Here is a 19,314-nt window from a genome sequence, read left to right as displayed (position 1 = left end):
CATTTTCACATTCTAATAGGAAGTATACACCAAATACTACGTTGTTATTAGTGGCGCTAAGCCTTCAGAGGACAAAACTCTGATTACTTTCATTAGTGGTCACTGCAGAGGATTGGTGTGTGTGTGTGTGTGTGTGTGTGTGTGTGTGTGTGTGTGTGTGATGAGACTAGGATTTCTTAAGAAAGACTATGCTGCTTCATTCTCTTCTCAAGTGGTTAGAAAGCGAAAGCAGCCATGTAGGGAATGAGAAGCCAGAAAAGCACTTTAATGTGAATGCTGTCAGCTCCACTCTGAAGAGCACAAGGCCTTATCGGTTTAATTGACTCTTTATCTATTTGTTAATTTCCCCTTTAGTGCAAGAACTCCCAATCTACCTTTTGATATGTCATTTTACATTGGCTTTTGCATGACTTACAGAAGTGGCTGTATAGATTACCATATTTCATAAAAAGGGATATTTCTTTTTAACAACACTGTTGTGGAGCTCAGTTGCTTTTTAATTTTCTTCATTGTCCAATAACCTCTTTGATATCTGTTAACCTTTTTCCCATAAAATGAATTGCATGACTTTGTGTTGGTGCCTTGGAAGTAAATCATTTTAATCTTCACACACCCCAGAGTTCTTTTTTGCATATGTAATAGGTGTGTATCATTTTATATTGCTGGGAGGGCTTTAAAGATTTTAATCCTTACAAAGGCAAACAGAGGGGACTTAAGAGGAGCAGGATTTAACAGTTTGATGCCTGTCGTCTTCCTCCTGGTGTATGTTGGTTCTCTTTCCATTCCAGTACACTTGCGACTGTATAATGAATTATGCCGATGTTGAATTAGCATGTAGCTGTCGCTTCAGCTCTGGTGCCTGCCTTGTGACAGGACCACCGTAGCACAGGCTGCCGTCGAGAGAGGGGGCTTGTACTGTGATTTATTAACTGCTGAAGCCACAATGAAGTGTGCCCAGTGAAGCACCACTGCAAACAAATAGGGCCAGTGCTGTCACTGTAAATTCAAGCAGACAGGCCAACCACAGCCTGACCAAAAAGGGTTAATTATGCAAAAGGGTTTGGCTTCTAGCGGACACATTGGACTGCTTTTAAGGACGGACTGATTATTCTAAGGAAGATTACATCATTACTCTTGTTTTATAAACAATATGACTAAATGAGGAATAGCACTGAAACGTAAGTACAGTAAGACACATTACTTTTAATTATAATCCAGTTTTATTTGACAGTTCCAAAATATCAGCAATGATTTAAATATGCTGTACATTTTCTTCCGAACACTAAAAGCCATAAAAAAATACTTCTCCAAATCATTAGCAAACATGGCTCATGGAATATTAACTCTAATATCTTTTGTGCAGCTTTTTTTCAGACAGTTTTTTCTTCCAATGAGTAAAAAACCACATCCTATACATTTTTGTAGCATTCTATGGCTGTGCTTCCACTGCCTCACAGAGGCCCTAATGGGTACTTATTTCTTTGGTTTTAACCATAGTGATTGTTGCTGCTGATGCTAACAATCTTCCTCTTCTTCTACTCTTCGCCTCAACCAAACAATTTCTGTGGTAACACAGAAGGCCTTCCTTCCTGTGCTGCAGAGGGGTTTTTTCCCCTCATGTAAAGTTTTAATAAGCTGTGTATGAGCTACTGTTGGATGAAACTGATATGAGAACATCACAAGATGCCACTTTAGTGTCTTGTGCCCTTCACCTTTCTGATCAAAGCACTCTTACAAATGTCAAGCCTTGTGGGTGTTGATCTGCCTGGACATGCTGCCACCTGACCTGCATTGCATGTCACTTTTGGCCCAGCCTCCCTGTGCTGCTAGCTGTGACTTAACACCACAGATCACATTTCGGCATCTGGGTGCAGAACGGAGGGCCTCCTAAAGGTGTCCAGCAGTTTGAACCAAGGCACCCAGTCTCTGTCAGAGGGCTTTCTGTTTGGCTGTCCATCTCTCTAACACTGACAGAATGGCGCAAGATCATTAATTAAACATCAGGTTCTCCCCAGTCACCCGATTGCCATGACAGGCTGCCATGCCAACAGTTTCTGTCAACATGCCTTCGAATCTAGAAGGGGATTACATATGGTAATAGTTTTTGACAGGCTGCCATTTGCCTCTGTTAATCTGATAGGATAACATATCTGGACTGCAAAGCATGGTGTGCTCTAACTCTTTGAGTCTGATATTGTTAAGCTGTGTTAAAAACGAATCACTCTGAAGAAGTTAGCATGGTCCTGGAAGAAATCTTAATCCCCTGACAAGTTTTTGATACAATCAGAAATATTGTCACAGACTCAAAGGTGCATTTTAAACCTGGATCTTGCTTGTATTTGGACTATTTAAATTTTTTCACATTTATGAGCTCATGGCATGTATGGCAAAGGGATATCACTGATTTTACCAGATCTGCATCCATCCCCAGTGATAACATTTCTTCAGATACTAGTTATGATGCTAATCCCAGGTTTCCAACCCACACTGAATCCAGAGAGACCATAGTTACTCTAATAACTTCACCTGGGACTGAGAATCTTCAAAAACTTCATTCTCCGATCTTTGTTCAGCACTACTTCTCAAATTATGTATCTCTGTTGCCAGTAGTTCAGTTAATATTTTAATACCCATGCCCATCTTCATATGAGGCTGAAAGCCAATCTTTTTGAATGACTAATATATGGGGAACACAGGATGTTACACATGTGCTCACTGAAAACAAGCAACAAGGGGGGAGAAGGAGGGGGTTTAAGCAAGCTGCTTTCCCCCAAATAGGGACGTAAATCATCTCTGAACATGATAGTCCAAGCTTATCCTCAAAGAGCAAAAGCTTTTTCCCTCAGCTGTGTGGAAATGAAATAAATATTCCCAGACAAATGACCAGACAGCTAAGCATCCACCTCTCCAAAAGCCAATTGCCCTGGGCTTTTATTAAATATCGATTTGATTTGCAAAAGGCCAGATGTTGCAGGGTTAAATAAATGTCATGTTCTCCCATTCCAGTTTACTTTTCTTGTCTGCTCAGTTGGTGACATTTTGTCTCAGTGTGTACACAGAGCAGTAAAACCAGCGACCATGCACACCCATCCTGACCCAAACCATCCATGCACAGATGCGTTTACACCGCAAACACATGTAAGGTTGCTTTGCAGCATTACACCACATTCCTGGATTGTGTGTGTTAATACTGAGTTCATTACCAACCAATGCCAAATCACATTGAAATCATGTATTTATATTCATACTGATGCACCAAATAGAGTGAAGCCCCAAAACCTTGTGAGAATTGCTTGTCAACAACAGGAGGGAGGAATAAGGCATCGTCTGACAACAAGCCATCTTTGAAACGCCTCGACGAGGGGAATGGCATCCATTAGAGACATACAGAAATGTGTGTTCACTGAGGGGGGAGGGTAGTCCGAATCACACACATACACAGATAATTGTTTATCCCTGGGAGAACCTTCAGTGTTTGTCTGTGGGTGGCTAAGTAAGTTCACCAGCACTATTGAACAGGGAGTGCCCAGCAGACCCAAGGCTCGAAAAACATTAGGATGAATCAATTAGGCTGCCATTAGCCAGTAAAGTGGCCCTCACTGAGTCGTGTAATTATGACCCACAGCAAAGCCAATTTTATGGAAGCACATTATCCCTTTCTTTTCTTTTTTAATTTTATTTGTTTGAGATAATCCCTCTCTGGTTTTAATTATGTGCTTTAGGTTCAGGATGGAAGAAATAAATCATCGTTTGCTTCCATCACTTCCAAACATTGCAAGTCTGCGGCTTCTCCATGTGAGGAAAACTACCCATCACAAGACAAGAGACTGTTACCATCATGCCTGTCATCATTATAAGGCTCACACTGATTAGTCACTTAAATTAAAAATGAGCACCATCGCACCCTCCTCCCAGAATCCATATTAACCCCACACCCGGAGCAAGTTCCCTTCAGATTACATGATAAAAGGCAGCAGGAAGAGCTGATATTATAGGGAGCAGCTACTTAGCTTGTTCCCAGCTCAGAGGATGCTGTGTAAGTGTGACAATGTGCTGTCAATGAGGGATGACAGTACACAGCCAGCATGGCGTAATGTATTGTTCCTTCTTCGGTCCCCCCTGACAGATGCTCTCCAAGACAGCTGGATCAGCAGCAAGAATGGAGCTGGGATCTGGGCTCTGTACAAGGAGAGCATGTGATATGCAGCTGATTAGCAAGGGTATACACATGTCAACAAGCAAGGCCTGGGGATCATGTTGGAGTTTGTGATAATTGTTGGTGAAAAACATGTAGACCTGTTTTTTTTCTGTGTAGAATCCCTGCTATGCTAAATATACAGTAGTAACTTGCTCTCCATTTGTCCATGACATTTCTTATTCCATCTTTCTCAAAAAACAACTCAGCCTACTTGTGTTTTTTCTCTATCCCTTCCAAGAGATCTCCTAAGAAATTACCTTCTTTGCAACAGCCACCCTTATAAGAGTGATGTTGGAGGTGTTCAAGCCAAGTAAAATAAACACTTCATGAATGTTAAGCTGGAACTTGGCAGACATGAACCGAATCGTTTTTGTGAACACAGGGAATTTTATGTTCCATTTTCACTTGACAGTTTAGATGTTTTATGAATTCAGGAAGAAATCCAGCTTTGATTTTTTTGGTAGAAACATCTGAGAAGAGCTTCCTCCCTTACATTGGTGTGCTGTTGCTCTTTGAATTATGCTTTTACTCATTATTGTGTGACTTTTCTTTCTTTCTTTTGCACTTAAGGGAATGAGTTGTCCAAAACAATAGGCCTAACTTAGAAATCAGCATCTGAAAATAGACATTCTCTAACTCTTGAGACTCGTAACTCATTTCTAATCCATGCTAGAATACCTAATGCAACTTCTTATAGTGCACTTGAGTCACAATTGACAGTTTTCTTTCTTCTTCTTTAAGTTAGTTCCGCTATGAGTTGTTTTCCTGCTGAAAATTGCTTCCAGAAAGTGCAGCTCATTTTCCTCCATGGGATATTGTGGTGTGCTCTCATTTTAAAACCCACTTTAGTCTGGTGTTTATGAGGTGGTAACTACAGAAAAAAATGGCTCTCAAACACTGGTGTGTGTTCATAAGCCGAGGAGCAGTGGGGGCCTTTGCTGATGTACATTAATTAATGCAGACAGGCAGGTTTAAAGGTTCTGGTGGGGTAGGTCATGACGTAGATGCAGTCATGGCAGTGTGGAGGTAAGGCGGGTGTGAAGCCATCTGAGGTTTTCACGTCCAATCCTGTCCATACATTACAGGAGTGATGAAGGAGTCTGGGTAATGAGACAGGATGTTTGTACAGCCCTGCCAGCCCCCTCCAGCGTCCTCCACCATCTCCTCCAACACTCCACCCACACTCAATCTACCTCCTGCTGAGCCTGTGGCCCAAACCTCTGACCTCTTCCACTTGCCAACAGTTGCCATATTTGCATTTCCAGTCCACTTTAAGGCGGGGGGAGGACTGAGGGAGCCCCTCCTCTTCCTCTAATAGTACAGCAGGCCTTATTCTCATTCCGCTGACCCCCTGCCCAGGCCCATGGACCCAGACAGTAGTCTGGGGTTAATGCACCAAGCACTCCCATTGTCTCTGAATTAATGAAGTGCTCCCTGCCTGTCCCTTCTCATTCAGTGACAACAAGCCAAATGACAAGTAGTAACGTTTTAAATGGTTATCGACACATGCAGGGCGTAAAGTCACAGAGTCATAGCACCTGTTAGCGCTGCAGCCAAGGCCCTGTGACGATAATGCCAACTGCCATCGATGAACTTTCGATGTCCACACTGGGATCAATTTGGATCCTAGCAGCACCGCACTGCACACAGGAGAAGGTGTTTTATATTGAAATGGATAGTTCTCAGATGGAGGAAGAAGAGTCAGACACTGGGAGTGTTTTCAACTCAGAAAATGGAAGGTGGGATTTCATTTTCCTTAAGAATGGCAAGTGAGACCTCTAGTGGAAGCCAAATATACAGTATCTTTACAGATTACTGCTGTTGATGTCACTCAGTTCTCAAGTTTACTGCTTAATGTACTGTTTAACACTTAAGCTTGCAGATATCATTCAAATACTTAATAATCAAAAAAAAAAAAAAAAAAACACAGCAGCACAACAGTTGCAACTCCAGCAGTTGGAAAAGAACAAGAAAGAATAAATAAATAAATACAAGTAATTATAGTGAAGGAGATGGAAATGAGAGAAAAGACGAGACAAAAGAAAATAATTTTGGGAGAGTTTAGCTCTTAGAGTACAAGTGAGAGACAGTGGTTCAATAACAAATAAAACCCCTAAATATCTTTTCCAGATGGTCACATATTGAGTCTAGGGCTGCAACTAATGGTTTATTTCATTATCAGTTATTCTGCTCATTCGTTGCATAGCTAAGTTATGAATCAGTAGGTGTATAAAATGTAAGAAAATAGTCTATTAGAATTTTCTAAAGACTAAGGTCATGTCTCCAAACTGCCAATCATGTCTGAGCAATAATCCAAAATCAGTGGTATTAAATTTACAAAGATATAAACCAGAGAAAAACAGGATTCGCAGTTTACGAGAATCAACGGTCTGGCTGTTACAGTGGAGAAGGCCAGAGTATCTGTGTGGAGACTGAAGAGGTTAGTGTTTTTTGGAGTGCACACAGCAGACAAAGGTTGATAACTGTGTTCATTGCTGTGGATTTAAATGAGGCTGTGGAATTAAAGCTTAATTTCCAACTACTATCACAAATGACTGACAGAACTCAGCAAAGTCATATGTTGATACAGAATTTCAAATGTGTTAAAGGTTTTTTTAGATCATAGGGTAATGACTTATCTTGTTTAAAAAGGGATAAACCCATGAGCTTTAGTTTCATTTAGCCTTCTCCTTTATTGATGCAGATGATGTGTCTGCACACCTGACTCTTCCCCTCTGCCTGTGTGTCTCTCATTGCTACAGCATGCTGCATCACTCACTCACTCACACCAAGCTGGCGGATGTGTGGGTGCAGCTCGGCAGTGTCAGCTGTGCAGCCTCTGCAGCTGACAGCTTGTTACGGTGCTTCACGCCACTGTAGGTGTGACCTTTATGACTGCTCATGACTGACCTCTGACCTTTTTCTGTCACTGTAGTGCTGAGTATCCGTGGCGCCCAGGAGGAGGAGCCCCCGGATCCGCAGCTCATGCGGCTGGACAACATGTTGCTGGCAGAGGGAGTATCCGGTCCAGAGAAAGGTGGAGGGTCAGCGGCGGCGGCAGCTGCGGCGGCGGCCTCGGGAGGAGCAGGGGCGGATAACTCTGCGGAGCACTCTGACTACAGAGCTAAGCTGTCCCAGATCAGACAGATCTACCACACAGAGCTGGAGAAATACGAACAGGTAAGAGCAGCAGACTAGACTGGTTTCTTTACTTTTTTTGACCTGATGATTACAGACACACTTTATGTATTACAGCATCAGTGCTCTCATATCATAAAAGAGTAATAACAATCTTTATTTATATTGTTAAGGTTACACATATTTCACATATACAGACAAGAAGAAACTGATGTTTTCCGTGCCACATTTTGTCTGAAATGAACCCTTTGCAATTAAAGCATGCAGACAAAGGAGAACTCTGGGACTGCATTACAAAAAGAAATGGTCAGAATCAATAAAGAAGTATCTGAGTTATCCTAAGCCTCTTTCACACGCCACACACTTACTAATGCAGGCTTTCTGTTAAAAACACCTCTGACATCAGTATGGTATAGGGCTGCAACTAGCGATTCCCTCTACTAGTTGCTTTTTTGTGTATAATATGTTGACAAATAACAAAAACTAACAATCACAATAATGTATATGTATATGTACAGTGTATCCTCAAATTGTTTACCTTGTCTGACCAACAATCCAAAACCCCAAGATATTCAATGGGAAAAGATGTAAAACAGAGAAAAACAACCCCTCAAATTTGTGAGGATGGAAATGTTTGACATTTCTACTTCATAAATTTTTCAAACAAGCAACTGATTATCCCAGTTATTAGGGAATCGTTTCCCGTCAGTCGACTAATTGACTGATCGACTATCTCAGCACCAGCAGGGTTATTTGACTCATTCGTTCATTTCACAGGCTAAATAGTACTCCCCTGAATGCAGCAGACACAATAGAGCTTTATTGTGGAGGCATGTTCACAGGACACAGCGGTAAGACCACTGGAAACAACAAGCCTGGCCTCTTAGGGTGCTTTCCACCAACAGGATCTGCTGTCAGACAGCAAAATTAAAAAAAAATAATGATAATATAAAAAATTAATTTAAATGTATAAAATCAGTAAATTATATTGTATCAATTCAAAGTGCTTATTTTTCTCTCGATGGATTAATTAATCAGTAACTACTTTGATTGTTGTTTAATGATTTTAGTCACATTTGCTGTCCTGAAATGTTTTTATTCTACACTGTGGCAGGATGAGCCCTAAAATATGGTGGCAACTGTTGTATGCTCAAAATGTTTCCTCAACACAAATGGCTGTCGACATGAATTCACACAAGACTGTGGTTTTACCCTGGAACAGTCCGTCATATGCAGTATGTTGTGTGTCTCCTATGTGTATTCCGAGTATAGTCTTGAAAGGGGGATGATTTCCTCTCATTTCTTTGATAACCGATGCATTCGTGACAATACCATCCCTTTCAGATGAATGTGAGTAAGACAGATGAACAAGCAGATAGACAGACACAGACAAATCCTGACACGGCTAAATCCAGGGAGAGATCGACAGCAGGAGAAGAAATAAAGAAGAGGAGACAGTAAGAGACATAGAGTCAGAGTGTAATATTGTAGCAGATTCACGCCTGGTGTCACACGGGGGGATGAATGAAACGTCGTGGCATGTTCATCTCTCAGGGTGGCTATGCTGTGAATGTGTGTGTCTGAGAAGGGAACAGCTGTCATTGGTTCCTCTCAACACACTGCCATCACCACTTCTGTTAAATGTGAAATATTTCAGCAGTTATATCTCCCTCTGGCTTTGTAAGAAAGCTTGCCCCAGAACTACATTAAGCGAAAAGCTTGATTTTTATTTTTTATTCACTTCTGGCATCTGTGAATTTCAAATACTGCATTTACCCTGTGTGTGTGTGTGTGTGTGTGTGTGTGTGTGTCAGATATGTGTCTCTGTAATGTAATTTGATATGGTTGCAGAGACAGGTCCTATTCACGTCTTACCTAGGAGCACGTGTTTTTGGTACGTTTTTGGATTTATTCCTGTGTTTGTATCTCCTTTGCAGGCATGTAACGAGTTCACCACTCATGTGATGAACCTGTTACGGGAGCAGTCACGCACACGACCAATTTCGCCCAAAGAGATCGAGCGCATGGTGAGCATCATCCACCGCAAGTTCAGCTCCATCCAGATGCAGCTCAAACAGAGCACCTGTGAGGCCGTTATGATCCTGCGCTCTCGTTTTCTCGATGCCAGGTGTGTGTCTTTGTATTCATGTGTTTATTCAGACCATACACATTGTACCATGCTCCATGCTGCAAATAACCTCCCAGTTTAACAACACTGCAAATATCTCATCATTCGCTTCTGTCTCAGCCTGATATCCATATGAATGCCTGATGTAGGAGGCCTATCGTGGTATAAACATGCTGTAACACATGCTGTTTTGCTTCTTACCACACACACTGAGCTGGTTTGCATCTATAGATGCCATTTGGACCAACATATCCAGCAACACTGGCCAATAAGAATTCCCTGCATGTTCCACAACGTTAACTGTTTCCCTTTTTTTAATGTAATCGCTTGTTTCTTTTGATGCGTGATTCGGATTTGCATACATTTCTTGAAGGATAAATCTCACTCAAAGTCTGAGTTGGAGGCATAACATTTAAATGAGGCATGCACTCCCTTACAAAGCTCCCTATCTATTCTCTTGCAAATGATTGTGGTGGTGCAGTGGGAAGGGGAAGGGAGAGGAAGAGGAACACTTTCACTGGTTGAGAGGCACTGCCATGCTCAGCTCTGCTGATTAATCTACTAGCTTCTGGAGCCCATGCTGTGCACATTTACATATTTTCAAGCAGACATTTGGAGTGAGAATATAGCACAAATCTCCTCACCGATGGATACATGCAAAGAGATTTTACCGGGTTCCCCTCCAGTTTATGCAAAGCCCTTTTTAGATGTGGTACATGCAAATATGACCTGATAGGTACAGAAGATAGAGTCAGCCAACCCATGGGCATCAGCACATAATATCTGTCTGCTCTAAGGTATTGTAATGAGGGTTTGCAGAGGGTTAACTTTTATATGCATGTTTTAAAAAATGTATATTAGTATTTCATATTTGATAAAGCCAGCCTTATTTCTGTGCTGCCATGCATTTTAGCAAGCTAGAATACTGACATATTCACTCACATTTCTTCTACATTACTGTTCAGTTTCAGCCAGGGAGCTGTGTTGCATGTCACGCCTTCTCTCTCTGTCTCTTCACAAGTCACTACACCAAAAAACATCTTTTAAAAAAAGGGTGACATTTTAATGAGATTCAGTGCAGATACAAAGAAAATATGTTTGAATTCTTGCTTTAAAGTTGTTCTACTAATTTTTTTTTTAACCTCTTTCATCTCATTATTTGGATTTTATGATCCTCTACTGTACAGTTAGCAAATATCTGATGACTGTATTGGATTGTTTGAAATCTAAATACCCAATGGCAGAGGTATTTTTATCAGGTGGCTGGAAACGTGATTTCTGATGAATGCTGTTTAGGTCTGCCAGATATGGAAATACACACATCCAGGTTTACAGTTTATAATAGAATAATTGACAATAAGTAAAATGCGAACATGATCACACCTTTATAAAGTGATTATAGTATATTAGTATTGTATTAGTATTAGTAGCAATGGAAACAAGTTTAACGCATATACACTAAATTATATAAAGGCATATAAATTATTTGTGTTTTTATTCAACAAAAGACAAACTGTTGTTTAGTAGCTATACAAGAACTGTACCTAAAATATCTTATAAAAGTGTCAAATTTAATGCAGGAATTATCTGATGAAAAAAATACTTATTGTGCATACTTAACAAACAGCATTCCCATATATCTAAATATCTAGTTGGCACACATTGCTTTAAATGTTTTTCGTAACTTAAATACTTCAAGTTTTTATGAGTAGTCAAAAATTAATAGTAGATATTTACTTGATTATTATAGCCCTCAATGTACTATTGTGCAACTTGATTGTGTTTCTCAGTTGCTCATAAAAGAGCTGAAATGCAGCAGTTCTGGGACAAGTTGTTCTCTTGAGTCCTGACAAAATGTCCCTAAGCAAAATTGCAGGAAAATTGATAGTTTCTAGTGTAGCAGAGTTTTTCACAAATGAAGGAGTAATGCCAACCAAAACAAGTTCAGGGAACCCTAACAAGAACGCATCATTTGAGTACTGCTATGCTATGGAGCTGGGCTCGAGTTAGTAAAACAGAATAGTTTAGATGATTGACTTTAATTGAAGAGCAGCAGTTTTCAAAACCTTGTTAACAAAAAACAACCATACTTTTGAAGCGTGGAAGAAAGTCCTGTTTACAGATTATTCAAACTTTATAGTTAAAGCTTGAAAGCTACCATAGAATAAAGATTCAGGACTGCATGTGGTGTTAACATGCAATTCAAAAAAATCTGGGACCTGCTCTCGTTTTAACTCTTGATACTCTCTTTGCAGGCGGAAAAGACGAAACTTCAACAAGCAGGCGACAGAGATTCTGAATGAGTATTTCTACTCACACCTCAGTAACCCCTACCCCAGCGAGGAGGCTAAAGAAGAGCTGGCAAAAAAGTGTGCCATCACAGTTGCCCAGGTACACCGCCGATCAGTAACACCCCACCCCACACCACCTGTAGGAAAACATGACAGAACATGATTTTTAATCTGATGCAGCTGTGAGCATCTTGGCAAGTAACCTAAAACGTTTTTTTCTGACTGTCATAAATGCAGACAGCTCTTCTAATCTTTTAGTAGTACCTTTCATTGAGACAACAAAGGACTCAAAAGTATAAATATAGCATGTCAAAAGTTTACAGTCTCATAAATCAAATCAGACAAAGCTATTTTTGACCAGTGACTGTTTCTGTGTAATCACTGCTGTCATAGTTCTTATCTCAGTATACAGTGGGTACGGAAAGTATTCAGACCCCTTTAAATTTTTCACTCTTTGTGTCATTGCAGCCATTTGCCAAAATCAAAAAAGTTCATTTTATTTCTCATTAATGTACACTCAGCACCCCATCTTGACAGAAAAAACCAGAAATGTAGAAATTTTTGCAAATTTATTAAAAAAGAAAAACTGAAATATCACATGGTCATAAGTATTCAGACCCTTTGCAGTGACACTCATATTTAACTCACATGCTGTCCATTTCTTCTGATCCTCCTTGAGATGGTTCTGCTCCTTCATTGGAGTCCAGCTGTGTTTAATTAAACTGATTGGACCTGATTAGGAAAGGCACACACCTGTCTATATAAGACCTTACAGCTCACAGTGCATGTCAGAGCAAATGAGAATCATGAGGTCGAAGGAACTGCCCAAGGAGCTCAGAGACAGAATTGTGGCAAGGCACAGATCTGGCCAAGGTTACAAAAGAATTTCTGCAGCACTCAAGGTTCCTAAGAGCACAGTGGCCTCCATAATCCTCAAATGGAAAAAGTGTGGGACGACCAGAACTCTTCCTAGACCTGGCCGTCCAGCCAAACTGAGCAATTGTGGGAGAAGAGCTTTGGTGAGAGAGGTAAAGAAGAACCCAAAGATCACTGTGGCTGAGCTCCAGAGATGCAGTAGGGAGATGGGAGAAAGTTCCACAAAGTCAACTATCACTGCAGGCGCTTTATGGCAGAGTGGCCCGACGGAAGCCTCTCAGTGCATGAAAGCCCGCATAGAGTTTGCCAAAAAACACATGAAGGACTCCCAGACTATGAGAAATAAGATTCTCTGGTCTGATGAGACCAAGATTGAACTTTTTGGCGTTAATTCTAAGCGGTATGTGTGGAGAAAACCAGGCACTGCTCATCACCTGTCCAATACAATCCCTACAGTGAAACATGGTGGTGGGAGCATCATGTTGTGGGGGTGTTTTTCAGCTGCAGGGACAGGACGACTGGTTGCAACTGAAGGAAAGATGAATGCGGCCAAGTACAGAGATATCCTGGAAGAAAACCTCTTCCAGAGTGCTCAGGAACTCAGACTGGGCTGAAGGTTCACCTTTCAACAGGACAGTGAACCTAAGCACACAGCTAAAATAACAAAGGAGTGGCTTCGGAACAACTCTGTGACCGTTCTTGACTGGCCCAGCCAGAGCCCTGACCTAAACCCAATTGAGCATCTCTGGAGAGACCTGAAAATGGCTGTCCACCAACGTTCACCATCCAACCTGACAGAACTGGAGAGGATCTGCAAGGAACAATGGCAGAGGATCCCCAAATCCAGGTGTGAAAAACTTGTTGCATCATTCCCAAGAAGACTCATGGCTGTACTAGCTCAAAAGGGTGCTTCTACTCAATACTGAGCACAGGGTCTGAATACTTATGACCATGTGATATTTCAGTTTTTCTTTTTTAATAAATTTGCAAAAATTTCTACATTTCTGTTTTTTTCTGTCAAGATGGGGTGCTGAGTGTACATTAATGAGAAATAAAATGAACTTTTTTGATTTTGGCAAATGGCTGCAATGACACAAAGAGTGAAAAATTTAAAGGGGTCTGAATACTTTCCATACCCACTGTATAACCAATCAAATTTTCCAGTAGTAGGTCACAACAATGGACACAATTGATATAAATGTACTCACTTCTTATAACATTTGCTATTTAAAAAATGTAGTATTTCCTTGTTTTTTTTGTTTTTGTCTTGTCTTTTATTTAACCAAATGAAAAAATCGCACAATAAAACTTTGAACTGATAACTACTGATTGGCATTTGTCATCATTTTTTGAAGTTATTGGAAAAACTTTTACAGGATTGATAAAAAAATAAAGATTGATAGGTTTATTGACTGTGAAAATGATACCTTCAGCTCTATATGGAAGTAATTAGCCAAGCCATCAGCATCTGAAAATTTGCACTGTAGTGAGGCATGTGCAGTACATTGAGGATTTGCTATAAATCTTACAGTAACTTAGTGAACATCTGAAGACACTGAGATAATTGTGCCCTGATGCTAACAACTACAAAGGGTAAAATATTTGTTTTTTTAAATTTTTTATCTTTGCATTCTGGTGTTGAAGTTGTTTCAGTCCTATGAGAATTGATAATAAGGAAAGCAATGACAACACTAAGGTAAACAGCAGTTTGTGTTTTGAATCCATCATTTGGGAATGGATTGTTTTCTCAATTGGTTTCATTAATTTATACCAAATGATTTGAGGATGCATCTGGGCCTGATTGTGGAAGCTGCTCATGAGCTGAATGATTTGTAGAGTTTCCGTTTCTTGGCCATAATAAAGGAGAATGTTTACCTACTCTGTGTATTGGAAACTTTGCAGGATTGATTTGGTTTTCATTTTAATGTTGTTTATCATTAGCGCTGGGATTACCCCCCCAGCTTCATCTGGGACTCCATTAGCCATAATGGGTGTTAGTGGATGTTGACTGATTGGTGCTTGTGTGAGTTCTGATGATAGCTGCAGTCATGGTGACATAATGAGACTGTTATTGGCAATCATTCCATTCTGCCACTAATGTGGATTCACAGCACCAGTCTATGTAGCCCCTACCTCTGACAGAGGCGCTCTTGCAGGCTTATACCTGAATTTAAGGCCATGCAAGCTAAACACTACCATGACTTCTCTGAGGGGTTCAGATTTCATGAGCATTAAACTACATTCTCTTGTTTGTCTGCTTAGGTTTCCAACTGGTTTGGGAATAAAAGAATCAGATACAAGAAAAACATTGGTAAGTTCCAAGAAGAAGCCAACATGTACGCTGCGAGAACTGCCGTGAATGCGGCTAATGCATCCTCACATGGAAGCCAAGCAAATTCACCCTCAACTCCAAACTCAGCAGGTGAGACAGGAAGTCTCTGGCTCTGCTCAGCTATTAAACTTGTACCTCCTCTCTGTGCATTACTACAACTAAACAAGTATTACAGTATATCAATTTGAGGCTATTTCAATGCTGGTGCTGATGATTTGTAAGGAATAAAAGAAACAGGAGTAACAAAAGACATTTCTTGTCGAAGAAACAAGCCTATCATCTAGTAATGCACTGATTTTTAATGAAAAGGTTAGACATCTTAATACAAATACCCCTTCAAAGGAAAGTTGTGTCAGAGATTAGTTAACCTGAGCCCCATGCCAAGTCTCCATATTCTTACTGTCCTTTTATCTTCGCCTCAATTAATGATAATTCTTCATGAATAACTATTAAACTATTAATTATTGTTTTTCTGCTGCAATAACATTCAAAGGATAAGTCTGGTGATATTTTATATTTTTCTTAATTTAAATAAAAAAATCAAAAAACAAAACCAACAGTGAATTGATCCCATTGACAAGTATTGTGTGTGTGTGTGTAGGTGCGTGTGTTGCTAAAGGTTGATATAGTTTATTAATCCATGGTTGTCCAAAAATTACTCAGTACACATTGGACAGTGAACACATACACTGTAGTTACTATATTGAGTCAACTGCATATATTGCATTCTGATATTGTAATTACTCAGTAGAGCACCAAATGTGTATTAATCCATAAATTAAAATACCAGCAAATACACTATTTGCTCATAATTGGATGTTTGCTGACAAAAAAGTGTTGTCCGGATGTTATCGGAAATTACTTCTTTTTTTTTTTTTTTTTTTTAGTTTTGTTTAAGAATAAAATTTAATTTTTTATAAATTTTTATTATCAGTGTCAGTACTGGAAAGGTAGTCAGAAAGTATGCAGAGAGAAACAAATTAGTTTTGGTAATAAAATACATTTTAAAAATTATTTAAATAATACAATTATAAATACAAATATTAAATATTGCCAGACTTATCTTTTATGGTCCAATATTTTGACAAATGCCTGTATTTGCTGTCTTACTTTAAGTCAAATTAAATTGTGCTTAGCCTAGCCTAGCATAGGGCAGTTGGGGAAACACATATAAATAAACTCTGTTTAAAGAAAAAAGTGTATCCTTAAGCCACTTTATTTAATCTATCAAATTAATCCAAGCCCCCTTTCCAAGATTTGTGTGCTTTATTTGAGCCAATGAAGTTCTTTAGCTTCCTGATTTGCACATACATTAGTGTTTCAGCTGCTGGCCCTTGCCCCTTCATTCCTGCACATATATAAAAACTCTCATAGGGAAGTTTAATATATTAAAAAATAGTGTACTAGATGAATGCTTTTTTATAGAAAAATACTAAATGCCAATCTTGTTAGAAGCTGGAGGTGTCCTGTCAACAGTTGTAAAATTTTATAATGGCCATTGATACCTTTTGGGTAGGAGGTATGGTTTCCAATGCAGTACTATGAGTGACCACTAAGAAAGATTGGCAGCAAAGCGGTTGTGCAGCATCCAGATTTCTGCTTCCAGCAACAGCTAGGCCAAACACGCTCTGATCCTACCCCTGTGCTTAATACTGAAATAAAATTATATTCGACTGTGGATAATACAGCAAGCAAGTACATTTCTCATAATGTTGGACTGCTTTTTCTATACACTAATATAATGTAAAATAACTTTCCTATTTGTGCATGTGCTGGTAAAAATTATATGCAACACAGTTAAAGCTAAAGCTTTTCTATCCTCATGTATCCATTAGCTTCCTCTTTGTTCTGTTCTTCTAGTTCCTTCAGGCTCCTAGCAGAGCCTGTCTGGCTGTTAGCTACCCTGTGCATGGTGCTCCTACAGGCTGCTGCCTGGAGGAACTGACTTGCTTGCCTCTGCTTGTTCTCTGTCTCTCTGTGATTCGACTGCTCCCTCTCTGCTTTCAGGTTCTGGTGGCTCTTTTAACATGTCAAACTCCGGCGACTTGTTCATGAGCGTGCAGTCTCTCAATGGGGACTCATACCAGGGGGCTCAGGTGGGAGCCAACGTACAGTCACAGGTAGGACCCTGAGCAGCGCAGCAGATAATACGGGGTCAGACTACCTTTACATTAGGCCCTCTTTCTTGGCTGACTTGGTGACTTGTTATAACAGTGCTGTGACAAAATGACTGCAAAACCACAATCAGTGGCATTTAAATCAAAATAAAGTCCACTATTCTGTGTCAAATGAACTAATTATAAAGGAACTACACACCATTTGTTAGTATCTGGTTTTATATGTTGACAAACTGCTACAAATGTAACACATTATTCCTGCTACTTTAGGCTATTTCACGATTAGGGTTTAACTACTATTCTAGCAATGGCAGTGGCCTTCTTGAAACCATCTGTGAACACTCCCAAGTCGGAATAATGGGAGATTTTCCTGTTGTTCTCAATCTGCCAGCCTGAATGTTGAATAACCTTTTCTGATGCTGATAGTGATTAAACAGATCATGCCTGTAGACAAAAAGGGCTATACAGGCTTATACTTGCCCCACACTCTCAAGGGCAGAATATCTGTCCCATGTTCAATATATGAACTGTTTTTTTAGTTTTAACAAGCGAAAAGCAAATTTTTTTTTCATCCCAAATTTCCCTTTTGTTTGAATGAACCTTGTCTCAAATACTTTCAGAAGTGTTCACTTGTCTTGTCATCCTTCTTTTTTCTCTTATGCATGTCTTGTCTTCACTCTGACCTTGCTTTGTTTGTTGCTTCTGAATGTTTCAGGTGGATACCCTTCGCCATGTTATCAGCCAGACAGGCGGATACAGTGAAGGACTCACAGCCAACCAGATGTACAGTCCGCAGGGCATCAATGTAAGGATTCTTTTCTTTTTTTGTCTTTCTCTCCCTACCAATTATTTCTAAGCCATAGGGCCCAGAATGCCACTTAGTAGGACTTGTCTCCAGTCCATGGTCACCTAGTTGATTGCTTCTGTATCGCTTGTGCCATAGGCAGCATGCTGCCTGGCATACACGGGCATGAGGCTGGCCACACACATGCAGAGCCGCCCTCCAAGCCTGTCATATTCGATCAGGTCCGGCATAGCACCTGCAGCCACGTATAGACAGCCGTGAGCAAACTGTACAAACAGGTGACACCTTATGCACTGGACTTTAAATCCCTCTGACCACCTGACCCGTGATTAGCTGCCCGAGAGCCAGAAGTTCCCATTAAAGCCTTCCAGGAGACTGTACTGCTGTCGTGCTAAAAATAAAATCTCACACCGCTGAAACAGCTCCGCTTGTGCCATAGGGGTGTGTTTCCCTCATGTTTGTCTTATATTGCGGCAGAGTTCGGGGTATGGAAGTGGGGGTTGTGGAGGGGGAGGGTTGCTAGCTGTAGGCTGCAAACAGTAGGGAAATTCACAGCGACAAGCCGTGTCGTAAAGGGGAAAATTGATAAGACAGACACAAGGAGAGCAGAGTGTGGACTTGGGACAGCAATCCAAGCGCATTGCTCAGATCACGTTCCTGCCACACTAATGGTCCTGACAGCGAGCCGCGCGGTGAGGACGAGGACGGTCACAGCCGTGGCTGGGTTCTTCCACTGTCGTCGTCGTGCCTCAGTGGCCATATGATAATCAGATGAAATGTCTCCCGTATAAAACATGTATGTCTATTCAAATGGGCTTCCTGGCTGCTCCAAGCACAGCCCACAGCCAGCTGTGCTAACCCTGAGAGGCCACTAACGTATTCAGGCCCTGTTCTTTCTCAGTCCTTTGACCTCACAGATATGGTTCTCCTTGGATGCCTGCTTGCTCTACCACATCTTACATTGCCACAATATGCTGTGTTATTCACTTTTATATCCTGTAAAGAAGTCCTGCAATGCATAATGTAAGAGCAGGATATCTGATATCTATCTGCCAGGCTGTTTGCCTATGATTTATGTAGCTAAGGTCAGTGCATTTGGAATTTTGACTCTTGACTTGACTTTTTCTACTACAATTTATGACCTGCATTTTTGTTTAAGAAAATATGTTTGCAAGTCAAAGATGGTAATCTTTGACTATCGTTTACACTATATTTCAAAGGGTATCTTGACCTTTTCTTGTTTGTTTAAGATTCCAAAATTCAGCACATTGGAGCCCCAAATGGATCATCATATTTAAAAATGATAATACAACAGCCTCAACAGTCAGTAGTTGGAAATTGTGTGTTACAGTAAATATTTGTTGTTAATTAAATACATGTACACCCTGTATTCAGCAAAACAGGACAGATTTTATGACTGAAGAATGGA

The 19,314-nt window shown here is 40.4% G+C and overlaps 1 protein-coding gene across 2 annotated transcripts in view; it reads left to right on the top strand.

The window, feature by feature from the left end:
- The window catches only part of pbx1b (pre-B-cell leukemia homeobox 1b), a 55,880-nt gene that overhangs the window by 32,920 nt on the left and 3,646 nt on the right, over positions 1-19,314 (top strand). The window contains exons 3-8 of one of the 2 annotated variants that reach the window (XM_026305043.2): positions 7,134-7,378; positions 9,274-9,464; positions 11,720-11,855; positions 14,894-15,053; positions 16,971-17,083; positions 17,796-17,885. In XM_026305043.2, coding sequence (XP_026160828.1) covers positions 7,134-7,378; positions 9,274-9,464; positions 11,720-11,855; positions 14,894-15,053; positions 16,971-17,083; positions 17,796-17,885 — 935 coding nt within the window. The remainder of the gene's footprint in view (positions 1-7,133; positions 7,379-9,273; positions 9,465-11,719; positions 11,856-14,893; positions 15,054-16,970; positions 17,084-17,795; positions 17,886-19,314) is intronic. The other variant, XM_026305044.2, reaches the window with a different exon arrangement.

The sequence above is a fragment of the Mastacembelus armatus genome, chromosome 4 (assembly GCF_900324485.2).
Source record: "Mastacembelus armatus chromosome 4, fMasArm1.2, whole genome shotgun sequence".
Taxonomy (NCBI): Eukaryota; Metazoa; Chordata; class Actinopteri; order Synbranchiformes; family Mastacembelidae; genus Mastacembelus; species Mastacembelus armatus.
Note: the sequence above shows the minus strand (reverse complement) of the source record. Positions and strands in the feature narration are given on the sequence as shown.